General features: G+C 37.9%; 1 protein-coding gene across 1 annotated transcript in view; it reads left to right on the top strand.

The window, feature by feature from the left end:
• The window catches only part of MLLT10 (myeloid/lymphoid or mixed-lineage leukemia (trithorax homolog, Drosophila); translocated to, 10), a 134,681-nt gene that overhangs the window by 40,629 nt on the left and 73,562 nt on the right, over positions 1-20,490 (top strand). Inside the window, exons 5-6 of the mRNA XM_011991333.1 lie at positions 11,732-11,987; positions 14,917-15,195. Coding sequence (XP_011846723.1) covers positions 11,732-11,987; positions 14,917-15,195 — 535 coding nt within the window. The remainder of the gene's footprint in view (positions 1-11,731; positions 11,988-14,916; positions 15,196-20,490) is intronic.

Raw genomic sequence — 20,490 nt, 5'->3', positions numbered from 1 at the left:
TCTGTCACCCAGGCTGAAGTACAGTGGTGTGATCTTGGTTCACGGCAACCTCTGCTTCCCGGGTTCATGCCGTTCTCCTGCCTCAGCCTCCCAAGTAACTGGGACTACAGGCGCCCGCCACCACACCCGGCTAATTTTTTGGTATTTTTTTAGTAGAGACGGGGTTTTGCTGTGTTAGCCAGGATGGTCTCAATCTCCGGACCTTGTGATCCTCCCACCTCGGCCTCCCAAAGTGCTGGGATTACAGGCATGAGCCACTGCGCTTAGTCAATATCTTCATATTTGTTATTTGTTTATTTTTAGTGAAGTGTTTTTTAAGATCTCCCCACCACCTGCCTTTTTTTATTGGCTTGTTTCTTATTACTGACTTTTGTAAGACTATGTATTCTGGATGCAGGTCCTTTATCAGATACACATTTGTAGATATTTATCTCACTCTGTGGCTTATATTTTCATTCTTTTAATCTTTTGAAGAGCAGACGTTCTTTATGAAATTTAGTTTATGAATTATTTTGTGTTTTCTTTTATAAGCTTTTAAACTATAATTCAGGAGTATATAGTCATGAAGCCTAGACCTGTTAGCCAAATCTAAAAGAAACTGGCTTCTTATCACAACTAACATGTGAACATTGCCACCCTTCTTCTCTCCAGAATGACCATAAAAAAAGTTACTGTGGAGAAACAGAAACCTAGATTTGAGGCAACACGTAAAAACCAAAGAAAAAATAGCAATTCAGTGGTTCGTTGGTAAAAGCAGGAAAGTTGGTGCTCTTCACTGGGCTACTTTGCTCTTCTTACTCTTGCGCTTTTTTTTTTGAGACGGAGTCTTGCTTTGTTGACAAGGTTGGAGTGTAGTGGTGTGATCCCAGCTCACTGCAGGCTCTGCCTCCCGGGTTCAAGGGATTCTCCTGCCTCACCCTCCCAAGTAGCTGGAATTAATAGGCGCCGACCACCACACCTGGCTGATTTTTGTATTTTTAGTCGAGATGAGGTTTAACCATGTTGGCCAGGCTGGCCTCGAACTCCTGAGCTCAGGTGATCCACCCTCCTTGACCTCCCAAAGTGCTGGGATTATAGGTGAACCACAATGCTCGGCCTTATTCTTGCTCTTTTTGTTTCTCTTCTTCAGCCCATCCATGTTAGACCCCAATAGGTTTGAACAAACCACCTATTAATTTCTTTGGAAGTTACCACAGTGCTGATTGTTCCTTGCTAGTGTATAAAAATCCTGTTGAAATTTCTATTTATTTTGTATTCTGCCACCTTGCCTAAACTTTTTTCGAGACAGTCTTGCTCTGTTGCCCAGGCTGGAGTGCAGTGGCTCATTGCAGCCTTAACCTCCCAGTCTCAAGCATCCTCCCACCTCAGCCTCCTGATTCACTGAGACTAGAGGTGCACACCACCATGCCCATGTAATCTTTTCTTGTAATTTTTTGTAGAGATAAGTTTCGCATGTTGCCTAGGCTGGTGTTGAACTCCTGGGCTTAAGCCATTTGCCCCCGCTTGAGCCCCCAAAGTGCTGGGATTATAGGCATGAGCCACCACGCCTGGCCACTTTAATTTTTATTTCTTTGCTTACATTGGGCTTAATTGGCTCTTCTTTTTCTATTCTGAAGATTAAGGACAGGCGCAGTGGCTCATGCCTGTCTCCGAGCACTTTAGGAGGCTGAGGCAGGCGGATCACTTGAGATCAGGAGTTCCAGACCAGTCTGGCCAACATGGAGAAATCCTTTCTCTACTAAAAATACAAAAATTAGCCGGGCATGGTGGTGCAGGCCCATAGTCCCAGCTACTTGGGAGGCTGAGGCAGGAGAAGCACTTGAACCCGAGAGGCGGAGGTTGCAGTGACCCGAGACCTCACCACTGCACTCTAGCCTGGGTTACAGAGCAAGACTCCATCTCAGACACAAACACACACACACACACACACACACACACACACACACACACACACACACACACACACACACAACCTGGTGTGGTGGATCCCGAGGTCAGGAGTTTGAGACCAGCCTGGCCAACATGGTGTGAAGCCCCGTAGCTACTAAAAATACAAAAATTAGCTGGGTGTGGTGGCAGACGCCTGTAATCCCAGCTACTCAGGAGGCTGAGGCAGGGAATCACTTGAATCCAGGAGGTGGAGGTTGCTGTGAGCCAAGATAGCGTCATTGCACTCTAGCTTGGGTGACAAGAGCAAAACTGTGTCTCAAAAAAAAAAGATGATTGTTCTGTCTTTCTTCTTTTCTAATATATACATTCAGTGCGATAAATTCCTCTTTAAATGCTGCTTTCCCAGCATCTCACAAATTTTTATGTTTTATTTTCATTTAGTTCCAAATATTTTTAAATTTCTCTTTATATTTCTTCTTTTACTTATATGTTATTTAGAAGTGTCTTGTTTAATCTCCGTGTATTTTTGGATTTATGGCCACCTTTCTGGTATTGATTTCTGGTTTAATTTCATTGTGGTCTGAGAAAGCAAGGCACTGTATGATTTCTGTTCTTTAAAATTCGTTAAGGTGTGTTTTATGGTCTAGAATGTGGTCCATCTTGGTTAATGTTCCATGTAAGCTGGAGAATAGAAGAATGTGTCATTTGCTGTTGTTGGATGAAGTAGTCTACAGATGTCAGTTATATACAGTTGATTGATAGTACTGTTCAGCTTAACTGTGTCCTTAACTGATTTTCTCACTAGTGTATCTGTTAATTTCTGGCTGTGATATCAATTTCTATCAGTTTTTGCTTCATGTATTTTGACCGCTTTTGTTAGTCACATACACATTGAGGATTGTTATGTCTTTTTGAAGTATCAACACCTTTATCTTACGTAATTACTCTCTTTAGACCTGATCACTTTCTTTGCTCTTAAGTCTGTTCTGTTCATAATTAATACAGTATTTCTGCTTTTTAAAAATCAGCATTAGCATAGTATATCTTTCTCCATTTCCTTTTTATTTATTTTTATATGGAACACTTCACGAATTTGCGTGTCACCCTTGCACAGGGGCCATACTAATCTTCTCTGTATCATTCTAATTTTTGTATATGTGCTGCCGAAGCGAGCACTGTTTCCTTTAAACTCTACGTGTCTTTATATTTAAAGTAGGTTTCCTCTAGACAACATATAGTTGCTACTTGGTTTTGGATCTGTGACAATCTTTATTTTTTAATTGGGGTATTTAGACCATTGCCATTTAAGGTGACTATTGATATAATTGGGTTAATATCTACCATATTTATTACTAATTTTCATTTTTACATTTTTGTTACTGTTTTTGTCATTCACAGCTTTTGTGGTTTTTATTGAGTATTTTATATGATTGCATTTTCTTGTCTTTTTTTTTTTTTTTCCACCCTGTCATCACACTTTAAGTGTTTTATTTCACTCTCTCCTTGATTGCATGTTTTCTGAGGCAAATTCAGATATAATTCTTATACTTGTGCCTGTGTGGGTAACGTGTTTTCCTCTGGCTTGCTTCATGGATTTAAATCTTTGAGCGTGGAGGTGTACTTCCCTTTCCCCCTCCTTTTTCGCATTTATCTTGCTTGGCGTCCTCTAAGTTTCTTTGATAGCTGGTTTGGCTACTGACATTTGTTCGAGGGGAAGTTTCTGGATGTTATGATTTCAAATATTGCTTCTCCTTTCTTCTCCTCCTTGTATTCCCGTTTTAACTATGTTATGCCTTTTGTATACATCCCAGCATTCATGAATATTTTGTTTGCTTTTGTTTTCCAGTCTTTTTCTCTCTTTCCGTTTCAATTTTGAAAGTTTTTATTGTCATATCCTCAAGCTTAGAGATTTTTTTTCTTGAGTTGTGTCCCACTCTGCTGATGATTCCCTGAAAGACATTCTTCATTTCTGTTTGTTTTTGATCTCTCTGGCATTTCTGATTTGCTTTCATTATGCATATGTTCTTGCATGTTGTCTGCCTTTTCCATTAAATTCCTTATCGTATTAGTCATAGATTTTAAAAATTCTTGGTCTCATAATTCCAACATTCCTGCCATGGCTGACTTAGTTTCTAATGGTTTTTCACTTTGTTTAAACTGCATTTTTTGCCTTTTGTGTTGTTGTTTCATGTTGAACATTATGTCCTGGCAAAAGGAACTACACTATAAATAGACCTTTAGTAACACACTAGTAAATTGCGGGGAACAAGAGGCATCCTATACTTCTATAATTTTCAGTCTTTAGGTGAACCTCCCCTGGAATGTGAACTGCATAGGGGCTTCTTAGTTATTTTTTTTTCCTGCAAGTGGAACAGGATGATGGTTAGAGTCGCCTGAAGTTGTACATTTCCCTTCCCTAGGTTAGTTAGGTTCTGACAAAAACCTCCACAGGTTAGAATCTCGTTAAATAGTTTCTCCTGAAAGCAGGCCTTGTTAGGAAAAACAAAGCTCTGGTTATTTCTAAATGGTTCCTTTTCCCCCTTTATTGGAGGGATCTCTGGGGGACTCTTTCTCCGGTATTCACTCTGCGGGCCTGCTAGAGGTCCTAGAGGTAAAATTCACAAAAGTGTGAGAGTCCTCCAAGACCGGGTCCCCCTGGAGGTTTTCTTTTTCAGCCTTGTCCACACTGTGCCTCTATCAGTTTATCAGTTAAAATAGTTTAGGTTTTCTTTCCCTGGTACTGGTTCCTGCAGAGGTTTCAGCTGCTGGGTTTGCTTAGGTAAGTTGTAAGTCTCTCTGTGCATTGATTTGTCTTTCTGTTTTTTTTTGTTTTGTTTTCTTAATTATACTTTAAGTTCTAGGGTACATGTGCACAATGTGCAGGTTTGTTACATAGGTATACATGTGCCAATGTGCCATGTTTTTTTTTTTTTGAGACTGAGTTTCACTCTTCTTGTCCAGGCTGTAGAGCAATGGCGTGATCTTGACTCACTGCAACCTCCGCTTCCCAGGTTCAAGTGATTCTCCTGCCTCAGCTTTCCAAGTAGCTGGGATTACAGGCATGTGCCACCACACCCAGCTAATTTTTTTGAGACGGAATCTCGCTCTGTCACCCAGGCTGGAGTGCAGTGGCATGATCTCAGCTCACTGCAAGCTCCACCTCCCAGGTTCACACCATTTTGCTGCCTTAGCCTCCCGAGTATCTGGGACTATAGGCGCCTTCCACCACGCCTGGCTAATTTTTTTGTATTTTTAGTAGAGATGGGGTTTCACCTTATTGGCCAGGATGGTCTCGATCTCCTGACCTTGTGCTCTGCCTGCCTCCGCCTCCCAAAGTGCTGGAATTACAGGTATGAGCCCCAATTTTTTGTTTAGCAGTTTGCCCTATGACCTCTCCATTCACTAATGTAAGAGTTGGTGATTTTCAGTTTGTTGAGCTTTGTATTTGTTTTAGGGTAGAGCAAAGACTTCTCTTTCCTCCTCATATGCTCAACGAGTAACCAGAATTCCTAGTATTGGCATTTAACGATATAAACTTCCCTCTTTAGTAGGGCTTTATGAATTTTGATATGTCGTGTTTTCATTTTTATTTAGTTTAAAAAAATGCTTTGTGGTTCCTTTTCTTCTTTGACCTATGAGTTACTTAAAAGTGTGTTATTTAGTTTAGAAATATTTGGATATTCACTTTGTTACTGATTTCTAATTTAATATTTTTATATTATATCATTCCTTTTAAGTTTATTGATGCAGAACATGGATTATCTTGTTAAATATTCTGCGTGGCTTTTTTTTTGGGAGATGGAGTCTCCCTCTGTCCCCAGGCTGGAGTGCAGTGGCGCGATCTCAGCTCACTGCACCCTCCGCCTCCCGGGTTCAAGTGATTCTCCTGTCTCAGCCTCCTGAGTAGCTGGGACTCACCCAGCTAATTTTTGTATTTTTAGTAGAGACAGGGTTTCACTGTGTTGGTCAGGATGGTCTCGATCTCTGGACCTCATGATCCACCCCCTCAACCTCCCAAAGTGCTGAGATTACAGGCGTGAGCCATTGCGCCTGGCTCTGTGTGTTTTTTAAAAGAATGAATGTGTATTCATTTGTAGTTGTGTGGAGTTTTTCTGTAAATGTCCATTAGGTCAAGTTGATTTATATTAAGTTGTCTATATCTTTACTTGTTTTTTGCCTGTTTGTTCTGTCAATTATTGTGAGCAGGTGCAGAAACAATTAGGATTTTTGTATCTTCTTGATGAGTACGCCACTGTATTTTGTTAATATTCTTTATTGTGAAATCTACTGGCTGATATTAATATAGTGAATTTAGCTTTCTTTTGATTAGCTTTAGCTTGATGTTTCTTTTCCCATGCTTATACTTTCTTTGTGCCTTTATATTTAAAATAGATTTCTTTTTTCTTTCTTTTTTCTTTTTTTTTTGAGATAGAGTCTCACTCTGTCACCCAGGCTGGAGTGCAGTAGCATGATCTCAGCTCACTGCAACCTCTGCCTCCCAGGTTCAAGTGATTCTCCTGCCTCAGACTTCCAAGTAGCTGGGATTGCAGGTGTGTACCACCACGCCTGGCTAACTTTTGTATTCTTAGTAGAGATGAGGTTTCACCATGTTGGCCAGGCTAGTCCTGAACTCCTGGCCTCAAGTGATCCACCTGTCTCAGCCTTCTAAAGTGCTGGGATTCCAGGTGCAAGCCACCACGCCTGGCCTGAAGTTAAATTAACTTAAAATAGGCTTCTTTTTTGTTTGTTTGTTTGCTTGCTTGTTTTGAGGGGGTTTCATTCTTGTTGCCCAGGCTGGAGTGCAATGGCATGATTTTGGCTCACCGCAACCTCTGCCTCCCGGGTTTAAGGGATTCTCCTGCCTCAGCCTCCCCAGTAGTTGGGATTACAGGTGTGAGCCACTGCACTGAGCTAAAATAAATAATAGGTTTCTTTAAAGCAGCGTATAGTCATGTTTTGAGTTTATTCATTCATTATTGCAATCTTTGCTTTTTAATTGGGATGTTTAGAGAATTTACATATAATACGATTCTCTGAGTGGTTGTATTTTACTATAATACTGTTGTTTTGTTGTTGTTGTTGTTGTTGTTGTTATTGAGACAGGGTCTTGCTCTGTCTCCCAGGCTGGAGTGCAGTGGCTTGATCTCAACTCATGGCAACCTCTGCCTCCTGAGTTCAAGCAATTCTCCCACCTCAGTCTCCTGATTAGCTGAGACTACAGGTGCATACCACCACATGTGGCTAAGTTTTGTATTTTTTGGTAGAGATGGGGTTTTACCATGTTGGCCAGGCTGGTCTCGAATTCCTGACCTTGGTTGATCTGCCTGCCTTGGCCTCCAAAAGTTCTGGGATTACAGTGTGAGCCACCGCACCTGGCCTCTGGGTAGTTGTATTTTAATCTAACATTTGCTAATCCTTTTCTTTTTGCCCATCATTTCTCTTTCCTTCTCTCTCTCTCTTTCTCTTTCTCTGCTGTATGTTTGACTGAACCTTTTTTGTGATTCAGTTTTGCCTGATTTGCAATAATTTTTTGTTCCATTGCATTGTTTTAGAGACTACAGTATAGCATCATTAGTCCATCAGAGTTTACCTTCAAGCAGAATTATACTAGTTTACATATAGTGTAAGAACCTTGTAGCTATATACTTCTACCCTTTTGGTTTCGTGCTATTTTTATCACTTTTTTTTTTTTTTTTTTAACAGATGTTACAAAACTCACAATTTATTGTTACTCCTTTTGCTCTACATCAGCTGTCTTATAAAGAGTTTAAAATAGGCCAGGCGCGGTGGCTCATGCCTGTCCTCCCAAGCACTTTGGGAGGCCGAAGCGGGTGGATCACGAGATCAAGAGATCAAGACCATCCTGCCCAGCATGGTGAAACCCTGTCTCTACTAAAAATACAAAAATTAGCTGGGCATGGTAGTATGCGCCTGTAGTCCCAGCTACTGGGAAGGCTGAGGCAGGAGAATCGTTTGAACCCAGGAGGTGGAGGTTGCAGTGAGCCAAGATCGCAGCACTGCACTGCAGCCTGGCAACAGAGCGAGACTCGTCTCAAAAAAAAGAGTTATGAACAATTCTTTATTATTTATCATTTTTACTATATTTGTCTGTTACTCCTTATCCCTTTTCACAGTTTCAATTACCTTCAGTCAACTGAGGTGTGAAAAATATTGAATTGAAAATTCCAGAAATAAATAAATTATAATTTGCACACTGTTTTGAGTGGTGTGATGAGAAATTTCACATCATCTTGCTTCATCTCTTTGTACTGCATTTACCATTAGCAATTAATATTTCTAATGCTCTTTATTCTTTTTGGTATATTCACATTTCATTTATTACTTACTTGAAATAGTTCTTTTAGCATTTATTGTAGTGTTGGTCTGCTAGTGATTAGTTCTTTCAGCTTTTATATCCAAAAAAGCCTTTATTTTGTACTTGTTTTAGAAAGATATTTTATAATAGTTGCCCGTGGAATTCTAAGTTGACAGTTTTTTCTTTTAGTACTCACCTGTTTTCTAGATTGAAGGTTTTCAGGGAAAATTTTGCTTTCATTCTTATCTTTGTTTTTGGCATGTAAGACATCCTTAAAAAAAAAAAAGAAAAGAAAAGCCTGGTTTCTTGTAACATTTCCTCTTTATCATTGGTTTTTAATGATAAACAATTTGATAATGAACTGAGTTCATTTACTTTTCTTCATATTTATTTTTCTTGGGGTTACTTGAGGTTCTTAAACTGTGAGGTTTTTTTTTCCTCATCAATTTTACAATTTTTCCTACTATTATTTCTTCAGTTTTGTGGGGATTTTTTGTTCGTTTGTTTTGATCCCCCCATTCTTTTTGAGTAGTCTAGTAGCATGTAAATTAGGCTACTTAAAGTTGTTCTACAGCTCACTGTTCTTTCTTTTTTTTTTTTTAATCATTTTTTTGGTGATTTATGTTGGGTAGTTTACATGTTGTAGTCTCAAGATAGGCTTGGTACAAAGTATGTGGGTTTTTATGGGACACTTGAATAGTACATAATTTTATTTTAAAATTTTAAGCAGTACATTATGTTTTCTAATGGTTGAAGGCATAGCACTTCTTGTCACCAATTTAGATGACAGAGCCTTGTAGACTAATCTGAGGCAACCATACCTTTTGTAAATAATCATAGCTGCTTTTTTTTGGTAACTTGTTATAGAGTCGTTATTTAATTTTGGATTTAGTTTTAAATTTTTGTTTGAAGTAAATAATTTTTGTTCCCACTTAATGGTATTGTGTAGGTATATTGGTGTTGCAGCTTATCTTTGGACTAATAGTTGGCCATGAAATAAAAATTACATGTATTCTGAATTAGCCTTTTAAAAGATTAAGTTGCCTATAAATCACAATGTAGAACAAAGTATTTATGCAGCACTTCAGAGACTCTCAATACAGCCAGATATCCAGTTTTATCTCCAGTAGAAAAGAACAACTACAAAAGAACTTATATTTTTCAGTAGAGCAGCAAATGAAGTAGTTTGCATTTTGTGGTCCAATTTGCATGAAAAAAATAAATATTATTATGTACAAGAATTACACTCAGAGCAGTGAGATGTTCGTACTATGATAGACATTTAGAATACAAAAGTGAGGAAACAAGATTTTGTGAATTTAGTCTTGGGCTTACTCATAGTGTGTCTTTCAGCCATCTCCTACCTCCCTCTAGTCTCCTTTTACCTGTCTTTTCCTCGATTTTGAGTTGATTGTTGTATGTTTATAATGGAGTTCCCTAGTGCCATATTGTCCCAACAGCACATTATGGAATAAGTACTTTTAAAATCACTTTTAAACGTGGAATTAAAATAGAGGTTTCTCTTTGAATGAACCCTGCATTGCCTTAGTGAGTGTCATTATGTATAATTTAAAAATTGTTAACATCTAAAGCTAAAATTCATTTTTTTCATATTAAGTCTGATTATGTTCTGAAATGTAGGTTTGGACATTTTAAAAATGTTCAGTTATGGTTTTAATATGATTTTTTTGTCACTGAAATTTGATTGCTTTATTCATTGCTTTCTTTGTAATACTGTTTCTTCCAAATGTCATGTTTTCATGGGTTTTTATGGACAGATTTATACTTGAGGGTTTGAGCAAGGATGTTCTGTTAAATAAGTGGGAAAAATGACCATCTCTAATGTAGATTGTCATGTGGAAGTGAATAGTGTATTTTCATTATAGTACTCTACCCAATTTTCTCTCCATTCTTTATTTGATACATGAACAAAAATACGTGAGTGAAGAACACCACTGTGTTTTCTTAGATGACTTTTAAACTTCACTAGGTCATGCAAGGATCAGATGTGAGAGGAATGGAGAACCTCAGGATCAACTCAAGTAATTGGAAAAAGTATTTGAAAAATGAGGTGGGGTGGTTTCCAAATTGACCTGCCCAGCATGGAAAAGGTTCATATTTCTAAAGTAAGCCATGAAGTTTCATCAGCTTAAATGTGATTGGTTTGTAAAATGGGATTTTTTTCCTTTTAAACTTACTTTGAAACGTTTGTTCTTGTTTGTGGATTGTAGTTTGTTAGAATAGTGGAGTACTTTGTTTTTATGAAATATTTCTTCTATTTAATGATGCATATCCGTTATTGGCACTGAGATAATGGGGCCTGGGGATGGCAACAGGTTGATAGAAAAGCCGCAAGAAAGATTTGGTTTTCCAAACACTTAATTTTTTCTTTTATTCCTCTTTTTGAAATTGTTTTTGCTAAAAATGCCAGCCATTTTGAAACTTGATTTTATTGTCATGTTCTCGTTTTTCATATTCATCTGATGGTTTGTGTTGAGTGGTGGCTGTATGTGGGAAAATTCACTTTTGCATATTTTCAAATTTTTTCATTTTTATAGCAGAGATTTTAGATACATACAATAAAAAAGTATTCACTTATCCAACAAAAATCTAGTGCCGATTATGTTGCAAGCACTTCGTGAACTTTATGCTGTCCATGCCTCAGATACTTTAGTGAACTTAATGGCGACGTCAAAACCTTCGCCCTAGTGGACTTTATAAACCTTTGATTTCAAAACATGGTGATTAATGTGCATCTGGTATAATACACTTTCATGTATTCGCCATTATTTGGGTATACCTTGTAATAAAAATGATTGCTAAAACTGGAAACTGTTAATACAGATCTTCATCCTTTTTCCTTAACAAATGCAGATCAAGGGAATAATTGAGAGCCACTTTTAGGGATAGTTATAAAATCTTACCTTTGCGATATATAACTTTTTCCTCAACATAACAATTGGAAAAATGATTTCTGTTTCAAATCTTTCTGTTTTTTTTGCAAAGGGACCCTCACCTGAATTCTTTAAAAAGTTTCGCTCTGTCCTCCGCTAGCCTTATAAACTCATGGATATGGTCCTCTAATGGATTTGTAGCACGTTAGTCCCTTATTGTCACCTTCCTGTGTTGAACACTAAAGCTTATTTTAATTTCATGTCTAAGAAGTGTAGACATTGTTAAAAAAAAAAAAAGATGTTGCTTGACAAATGCTTATCTTCAGTATTACTGTGTGTCACTTCATAAATATAACTAATACATACTTTTACTAGTTGTTGCAATTTGATCCTGAAACAGCCATCTTTAAATTATCTATGCTTTTTCTTTTCTTTCTTCTTCTTTTTTTTTAAAGTAATTATAATAGACTTAAATTGTTTTTGGATGATTTTCTTAGGTGAACCGACTTATTTTTAGAACAGAAACTTTGTGTTTATTCTGCAAGTTCTTATTGTTAATGTGTCACCTATTGTTTTCTGTAACTAAAATGTAATCAACTCTTTTTCCTTCCCTTTTGAATCAAAATGTTAGACTTATACAAGCACTAGCAACAACTCTATATCTGGATCACTGAAGCGCTTGGAAGATACTACTGCACGATTTACAAATGCAAATTTCCAGGAAGTCTCTGCACACACCTCTAGTGGAAAAGATGTTTCAGAGACTAGAGGGTCAGAGGGCAAAGGGAAGAAATCTTCAGCTCACAGCTCAGGTCAAAGGGGAAGAAAGCCTGGTGGTGGAAGAAATCCAGGAACAACTGTGTCAGCAGCTAGCCCTTTTCCTCAAGGTATTAGTGATGTTTTAGTTAAAATACTTGTCTTTAAGATGGTTAATAATAGTTATGCTTTGTAAAAGAATTATTTTTTTTTTTGGAACTTATAACTAATGGATGTTCTAGATTATTATATGATTAGTTGCTATAGTAAGATTACTTTAAAGACAGTGTTTCCTATTAAATTTTTCTGGTACTTTTTCTTTCCTTTTATAATATGATTTGTGTTTCCAGAGTTGAATTGTAATTTTAATGTTTAACTAGATATGGAATAATGCTTAAAATTGGGGAGAAAAATAATAAAAGCTGGAGCTTTGCTTTGAGTTCTATAGAACAGCCCTTCTTTTTGTTTGAGATGGAATCTGGCTCTGTTGCCCGGGCTGGAATGCAGTGGCACAATCTCGGCTTACTGCAACCTACGCCTCTCGGGTTCAAGTGATTCTTGTGCCTCAGCCTCTTGAGTAGCTGGGATTACAGGTGCATGCCAGCATACCTGGCCAATTTTTGTATTTTAGTAGAGATGGGATTTCACCATGTTGGCCAGGCTGGTCTCGAACTTCTGACCTCAGGTGATCCTCCCGCCTTGGCCTCCCAAAGTGCTGGGATTACAGGCTTGAGCCACTGTTCCTGCATCTTTTCTATAAGTGTTCTTTATTTATATTTCCTGAACATTAAAAACAATTAAGGTTGGCCAGGCATGGTGGCTCACATCTATAAGCCTAGCAGTTTGGGATGCTGAGGCGGGCAGAACTCTTGAGGCCAGCTTGGGCAACATGGTAAGACCCCATCTCTATAAAAAATTTAAAAATTAGCTGTGTGTGAACTGGGCACAGTGGCTCATGCCTGTAATCCCAGTATTTTATGAGGCTCAGTCAGGTGGATCATCTGAGCTTAGGAGTTGGAGACCAGCCTAGGCAACATGGCAAAACCCTGTCTCTCTAAAAAATACAAAATTAGCCGGGCATGGTGGCACATGCCTGTAGTCCCAGCTACTTCAGAGGCTGAGGTAGAAAGATTGCTTGAGCCCAGGAGGTTGAGGCTGCAGTGAGCTGAGATTGCACTACTGCACTCCAGCCTGGGTGACAGAGTGAGACCCTGTCTCCTTGGACAGGCAAACAAAATTAGCCAGGTGTGGTGATGTGCGCCTGTGGCCCCAGCTCCTCAGGAGGCTGAAGTGCGAGGATTGCTTGACCCAGGGAGGTTGAAGCTACAGTGAGCCGTGATTGTGCCACTGCACTCCAGCCTAGGCAACAGAACAAGACCCTGCCTCAAAAAGCAAACAAACAAAAAACAAAAACAAACAAAATCCACTAAATAAATAAATACAATTAAGGTTTACATTTTACATTTTGTAGTAGATAAATACTGGACAATTTTTAGGGGATTTACATAGATCTCAGTAAATAAGTTGTTGATTAATAATGCATTTGTTACGAAGTTTGAGGTTTAACAGATTAACACACTAACCTGTTTTCTAGGTTGTGTGTGTGTGTGTGTGTGTGTGTGTGTGTGTGTGTGTTTTGAGACAGGGCCTTGCTTTGTTGCCCAGGCTGGAGGGCAGTCGTGTGTTCGTGGCTCACTGCAAGGTTGACCTCCTGGGCTCAAGCATTCTTCCCGCTTCAGACCCTCAGTTAGCTTTTGCCTCTACCTTTGTCTCCCAAGTAGGTGGGACCACAAGCATGCGTCACCATGCCCAGCTCATTTTTAAATTATCTGTAGAGACGGGTTCGGCCTCCTGTGTAGCTGGGATTAGAGGCCCATGCCACCACGCCTGGCTAATTTTTGTATTTTTAGTAGAGTCGGGGTTTCACCATGTTGGTCAGGCTGGTCTCGAACTCCTGACCTCATGATCCTCCTGCTTTGGCCTCCCAAAGTGCTGGGATTACAGGCATGAGCCATTGTACCCAGCCTAAGGTTCTTATATCTTAGAATGGCATGGTGGGGTACTGATGTTCTTTAAAGAAAGAATAAGCAGTGATGGCTGATGTCTTTATGAAGTTCCATGAAAATTGGATTGGGAGAATGTGAGGCATAGATTAGATTCCATATGATCATTATTTTGTCAAATCCATTTTCTATTGTGGTAGATTCAGCTGAACAATAACAATGACTGGTATGTCTTAAAACTGAGAACTCATAACCTAGGAAACGTCTTTAGGTTCTTATTGTATATTGGGAACATTTTCAATCATACCTTCAATATTCAAAAAAGAAATTCCCCTATACATTTAGAGTCAGATTATAGTCTTGTTAACGTCTTCTTGCATGACTGTGGAAAGGAGACTACTGTTCTTTAGTCCTTCCTCAGGCATACATGAGGTGTTACGGGGAGAATTGCGGATGTTGCTGTGGCAAAAGGTAGGTGAAATAAAAAACATCTTATATCTTACAAGTAATAGCTTGCAATTCCACAGTAAACATCAATACCATCTATAAAATGACACGTATTTTTAAAGGTAATTTTAGGGATAAATTTGACTTCAGTAATAAGTTTTCAAGTCTTAATATACTGATGTCCTAAGTGTTGTAGTTAATTTTTTTAACTCTCTCTTCTCTTTAATGATTATATCATGTCTGCTGCTTATGGGAACTTTAGCATCCAATTTTTCTGTCCCCCCACCCCGCCTTTTTTTTTTTTTTTTTTTAACTACAGGCAGTTTTTCAGGAACTCCAGGCAGTGTAAAATCATCTTCTGGAAGTTCAGTACAGTCTCCCCAGGATTTCCTGAGCTTTACAGACTCAGATCTGCGTAATGACAGTTACTCTCACTCCCAACAGTCATCAACAACCAAAGATGTACATAAAGGAGAGTCTGGAAGCCAGGAAGGGGGGGTAAATAGTTTTAGTACCTTAATTGGTCTCCCTTCAACCTCAGCTGTTATTTCACAGCCTAAAAGCTTTGAAAATTCACCTGGAGATTTGGGTAATTCCAGCCTTCCTACAGCAGGATATAAGCGGGCTCAAACTTCTGGCATAGAAGAAGAAACTGTAAAGGAAAAGAAAAGGAAAGGAAATAAACAAAGTAAGCATGGACCTGGTAGACCCAAAGGAAACAAAAATCAAGAGAATGTTTCTCATCTCTCAGTTTCTTCTGCTTCACCAACATCATCTGTAGCATCAGCTGCAGGAAGCATAACAAGCTCTAGTCTGCAGAAGTCTCCTACATTGCTCAGGAATGGAAGTTTACAGAGCCTTAGTGTTGGCTCATCTCCAGTTGGTTCAGGTAGGGGTTTACCTATTATTTTTTTCCTTCACTCCCACCACCTCCCTTCTTCTGTCTCAAAATGTTTTCAACTATTGTTACGATAATACTTGGAATTACTAAATGACATTTAATTAAAGTGAAATTTTTTAGTTTTTAAATTCTCTAATGGAAAATACAAAAATGTCTTAAAATCTTAGATGATTTGGTTTTTGGGAAAGATGTTCGGCACTAATTTGATTTTACTTATGTAGGCTAAACAGTCTATTGGTCAGTCATTCATTACTTACAAAACGCTTAGAATTTATTTCCTATTTTTGTTTCACCTGCACAGTATTTTTAAAAAACCAATGCAGAATTTACATTGAGGGTGTGAGTGTTTTTACCCTTTGTTTTTTGTTTTGTTTTGAGCTCCCTTTCTCTAAACTTCAATTTTAGTCATCATTTTCTAAATGACTTCTCACACAGGTATTACTTGAATTACTCTATCCTGGGACATTTTTATATCAGTGATAAATGATTTAAGTTTGTGGAATTTAGCAGTCACATTTTATTTCAGGAGATATCCGAAATGATTTAATTTTGTTTTCAAATATACTTCATAATTTTACCATTCTTTTTATTATACGACAAGTGAGTTGATATACATTGTTATTCACACCATTGGGATGTTTCTGTAACTTGCAATTTGTGTTATGAATATTATTTTCAATTTTTAAAAATTTCTTCAAAATGCATGTTTTTAGACAGACCCTTAACAGTTGATATTAACTGAAATGTCAGCATCTATCTTTTAAATTGCATCTTGAATTTAAGATAAATGATTTTCAATAAATGTTGAAACCTTTCTTCTAGTTTTAGATTTCTGATTGTTGAAATAACAAGAATTTAGCTAAGATAAATTATGGATTGTATTTGTTCTGTTAGTTGGTGGCAAGGGTAGGTAGGAAATGGTATGGAAAAATGATACAATTTAATGAAGAATGCTCATGTTTATTTTATAAATACAGAGTTTTAGATTGTTTTAATAGTTGTGAATACAGAGTACTAACTTCAGTAAACAAACAGAAAAAAGACCACTCCAAGAGAGAAAATATTATATGTAAAGGTCAGATGTGAGAAATAGTAACTATAACTGTGATTTGTCATGTGCCAGTTATGTTAATATTTATTATCTCATTTAACAACGGTTATAAAATGTCCTCATTTTACAGCTGGTGACACTGAGGCTTTGAAAGCTAAAATAAGATGCCCAAGATCACGTAGCCAGGAGTTTCTTTGTATTCAGAAATGAGTGGAATCTACAGATGCATTAAGGATGGTTCTAGAGCAGGATTTATCAATCTTAGCGTTACTGACAATTTGGATCCGACAAGTCTTCATGTGTTACCCTGTGTATTGCAGGATATTTACCAGAATCCCCAGTCCCTACCCCCTACAGGCCAAGAGCATCATCACACTCTCCCTTCCCACAGTGGGAATAAAAAATGTCTCCAAACATTGTTTAATGTGTTAAATGTGTCCCGGGGACCAAAACTACCTCTGGTTGAGGCTCACTATTTTAGAGGGGGAAAATATATATAAATTGTAGTGAGAAAGTAGTTCATAGAAAAGGTTTAAATATATTGCATATTTGAATGTATGCTTTTATTTATATGTTTCCTTGGAGACCAGAGGGCTTAGCAATAAGCCCCCTTGTCACAAAAAGTACCTTTAGACAAATTTAATTTAAAAAATCGAATTTCTCCTCATTTTTAGCAAGAGGCGTAATTAATCACGTGGAGTACCTTACTGAGAAGATAAAGCTAGATTTGCTTTTGTAGGGAGACCTCTTTACTGATTTTCTGTAGTTTTGAAGCATAGTCTGAGAATTTCTAAATTTCAGAAATTACATTTGAATGCTTATTTGAAACACGTCTCCAAATTAATAAAATTAAGATATTGATTTACATCCCTGAAAATATTTTCCTATCTGTTACAGATTTGGGGAGATGTTAGGTATAAGGAGTAGTGTTCCTCATAGGATGGTTGCTTTCAGAGGGCAGTGTTTATGCTACTCTTGTGGCAGAAAAAAAGGATTTGTATCTCTTACCATTAGGTAAATATAGTAATTTAGGGGGAAATTCTTACAAGTATTAGTTCACAAAAATAAATGACCTAAGAAATTTATCTGCCGAGAAATTTTTAAAACGTTGTGTTTAAAAATTACTCTGAGGCTGGATGTGGTGACTCACACCTGTAATCCCAGTACTTTGGGGGTCTGAGGCGGGCGGATCACCTGAGGTCAAAAGATCGAGACCATCCTGGCCAACATGGTGAAACCCCGTCTCTACTAAAAATACAAAAATTAGCTGGGCTTGGTGGCACACACCTGTAGTCCCAGCTACTAGGGAGGCTGAGGCAGAAGAATTACTTGAACCTGGAAGGCAGAGGTTGCAGTGAGCCGAGATCAGGCCACTGCACTCCAGCCTGGGAGACAGAGCGAGACTCCATCTCAAACAAACAAACAAACAAAATTACTCTGAAGATGTTATATGTCTTGTTAAAGCTATAATCATGGAATAAGATTATTGAAAACTATTTGAGATACATTCTTTAGTTTTATATATGTTAATAAACATTTTAAGACTTAGTGCAGAACATTTATTGATAATAGTAAAAAGTGTATCCTTATCCAGAAGAGGCTTGGCTTCATGCCATGAATATTTAGGAATTACACTGCTTTAGTCATAATAAGTTAAGAATTGCTAACTGCTGATGAACACTGAGTGTGTGCCACACACTGTGTTAAGCAGTTAATAAGCATTAAGTGTTATTCCTTCTTATATAGGACAAGAAACTGAGACAGAATTCTCTTAGGTTTTAAGTGATGGAGATATGCATTTTCCCTGGGTCCAGAGCCGTTTAATTAGACAGTTTAACAGGTGTTTGCTGATGAGCGTCTAACACCACACTATTGTAACGTCAGTTTTACTTTAAGCAAAGAGATCCCTGAACAAATTTGAACCAATAATTTAACTTTCAGCAATAGTGTTTCTTACTAGTATGAAAAGTTAATTTTTCCTTCGAACTAATTTGAAATTGAGAAATCGTTTAGTAATTGGGGAAACAAGAAGCTTCCCCCCCATATAATAAATAACTAGGAAGGAGAAAATGTATACAGTCATCCTTTGGCATCCATGCGGAATTGGTTCCTGGACCTCCTGCAAATAAATACCAAAGTCCAAGATGCTCAGGTTTCTGTTATAAAATGTTATAGTATTTTCATATAACCTATGCATATCTTCCTGTGTACTTATTCATTTCTAGATTTCTTGTAATATCTAGTATCATGTAAATGCTATGTAAATAGTTGTTATACTGTATTGCTTAGGGAATCATGACAGGAAAAAAAGTCTGTACACATTCATTACAGACTCAATTTTTTCCTCCAGATATTTTCTATGCAAGGATGGTTGAATCCCCAGATGTGGAATCCCACAAATACAGAAGACAACTGTATTATGTATTACATCATCACAAATTGTTTTTCATGATGCCCTTTCTAAAAGATTGACTTTCTTGAATGACAGGTTGATAATTTAGTAATGTCGAAGATGACCTTTGTAAGCACGTTAGTTAAACTGTGACATTCACTATAATAGTCCTGAGGCTAGGGGCTGTTTCTGACATTCACAATTGTATCCCCACTTCCAACACAGTGCTTTGAACATAGTAAATGTTAAACATCATTTTTAAAAATGAGTGAATACCATTAGTTTTCTCATGAGTGTATGTCATGTGGTTAGTAGTATCCTGTATGATTTTGTACTTGCCCTCTGAGTGTTAATAGCTAAGCTGTAAGACAAATTACTTTATTTGTAAAACTTTGCTTTTTTTCTTTTCTTTTCTTTTCTTTTTTTTTTTTTTTGAGTTGGAGTCTTGCTTTGTTACCCAGGCTAGAGTGTAGTGGCCTGATCTCGGCTCACTGCAACCTCTTCCTCCCGAGTTCAAGCAATTCCCCTGCCTCAGCCTCCCTAGTAGCTGGGACTACAGGTGCGTGCCACCACGCCCAGCTAATTTTTGTATTTTTAGTAGAGACAGGGTTTCACCATGTTGGCCAGGATGGTCTCCATCTCTTGACCTCATGATCCACCTGCCTCAGCTTTGCAAAATGCTGGGATTACAGATATGAGCCCCTGGGCCTGGCTATTTTTAGAGCTTTTCATGTAGTATTTATTTTGCCAGTTTGTGATGAAAAATATTGTTAAGTTGGAAAAGATCATGGAGAGGTTGAATTGTACTTTGAAGTAGGCAGAAAATGAAGGCCAACGTTGCCTGAAAAGAAAGTAAAGGTCTGTTTGAGGGAAAAGCCTAATAGGAACAGGAAGCTTGTGTTTGTGGCACTGTGAAGGTAATGTTTATAGGGTAGGATGGGTTCATGGAGAAATGAATGCCAGACTGAAGAAATCAGACTGATAAGCTAATGATCTTTTTCTTAAAACAACTATTGTGGCTAATTATCGTTATTAAAGAATTTCATTAATGGAAAAGAAAAAAATCCTGTCTCATTCAGCTTAGCAATGCTTATATAATGTCTTATTTGAGTACATTTAAGTTTCTTAGGAACTCTTTAGTTACTTTCTCATTTGATCCTTGGAACAGCCTTGTGAAATAGGATAGCTCCTGTTGATGTTGTTATTTCTCCTTTACAACTAGGATGTAAAGCAGTAGAGTCAGATTCTAATGTTGTGATTCCCTCTTGAAATTATTGGCTAGAAGTATTAGTTTTAATAGTAATCAAAATTCTCTCATGACATGTTCAAATTGTAGCAGAGTACATTTTTTCTGGGAACCGTAGATCAAATTAGAGTAGAAGCCTAGAAAAACACCTATAAAATGTTTGATTCAGAGTTTAGATTGTAAAATTTTTATTATGGATTGAAGTGTGTCCTGATAAATGACCTGTTTTATAGTGACTTGTACAAAATGGAAAAATAGTGTGTTTTTAAAAGTGATTTCAGGCCGGGCGCGGTGGCTCAAGCCTGTAATCCCAGCACTTTGGGAGGCCGAGACGGGCGGATCACGAGGTCAGGAGATCAAGACCATCCTGGCTAACACGGTGAAACCCCGTCTCTACTAAAAAATACAAAAAACTAGCCGGGCGAGGTGGCAGGCGCCTGTAGTCCCAGCTACTCGGGAGGCTGAGGCAGGAGAATGGCGTAAACTTGGGCGGCGGAGCTTGCAGTGAGCTGAGATCCGGCCACTGCACTCCAGCTTGGGCGGCAGAACGAGACTCTGTCTCAAAAAAAAAAAAAAGAAAAAAAAAGTGATTTC

The sequence above is a fragment of the Mandrillus leucophaeus genome, unplaced genomic scaffold (genome assembly GCF_000951045.1).
Source record: "Mandrillus leucophaeus isolate KB7577 unplaced genomic scaffold, Mleu.le_1.0 Scaffold394, whole genome shotgun sequence".
In the NCBI taxonomy this organism is placed as follows: domain Eukaryota; kingdom Metazoa; phylum Chordata; class Mammalia; order Primates; family Cercopithecidae; genus Mandrillus; species Mandrillus leucophaeus.
This window is presented reverse-complemented; position numbering and strand designations above follow the sequence as displayed.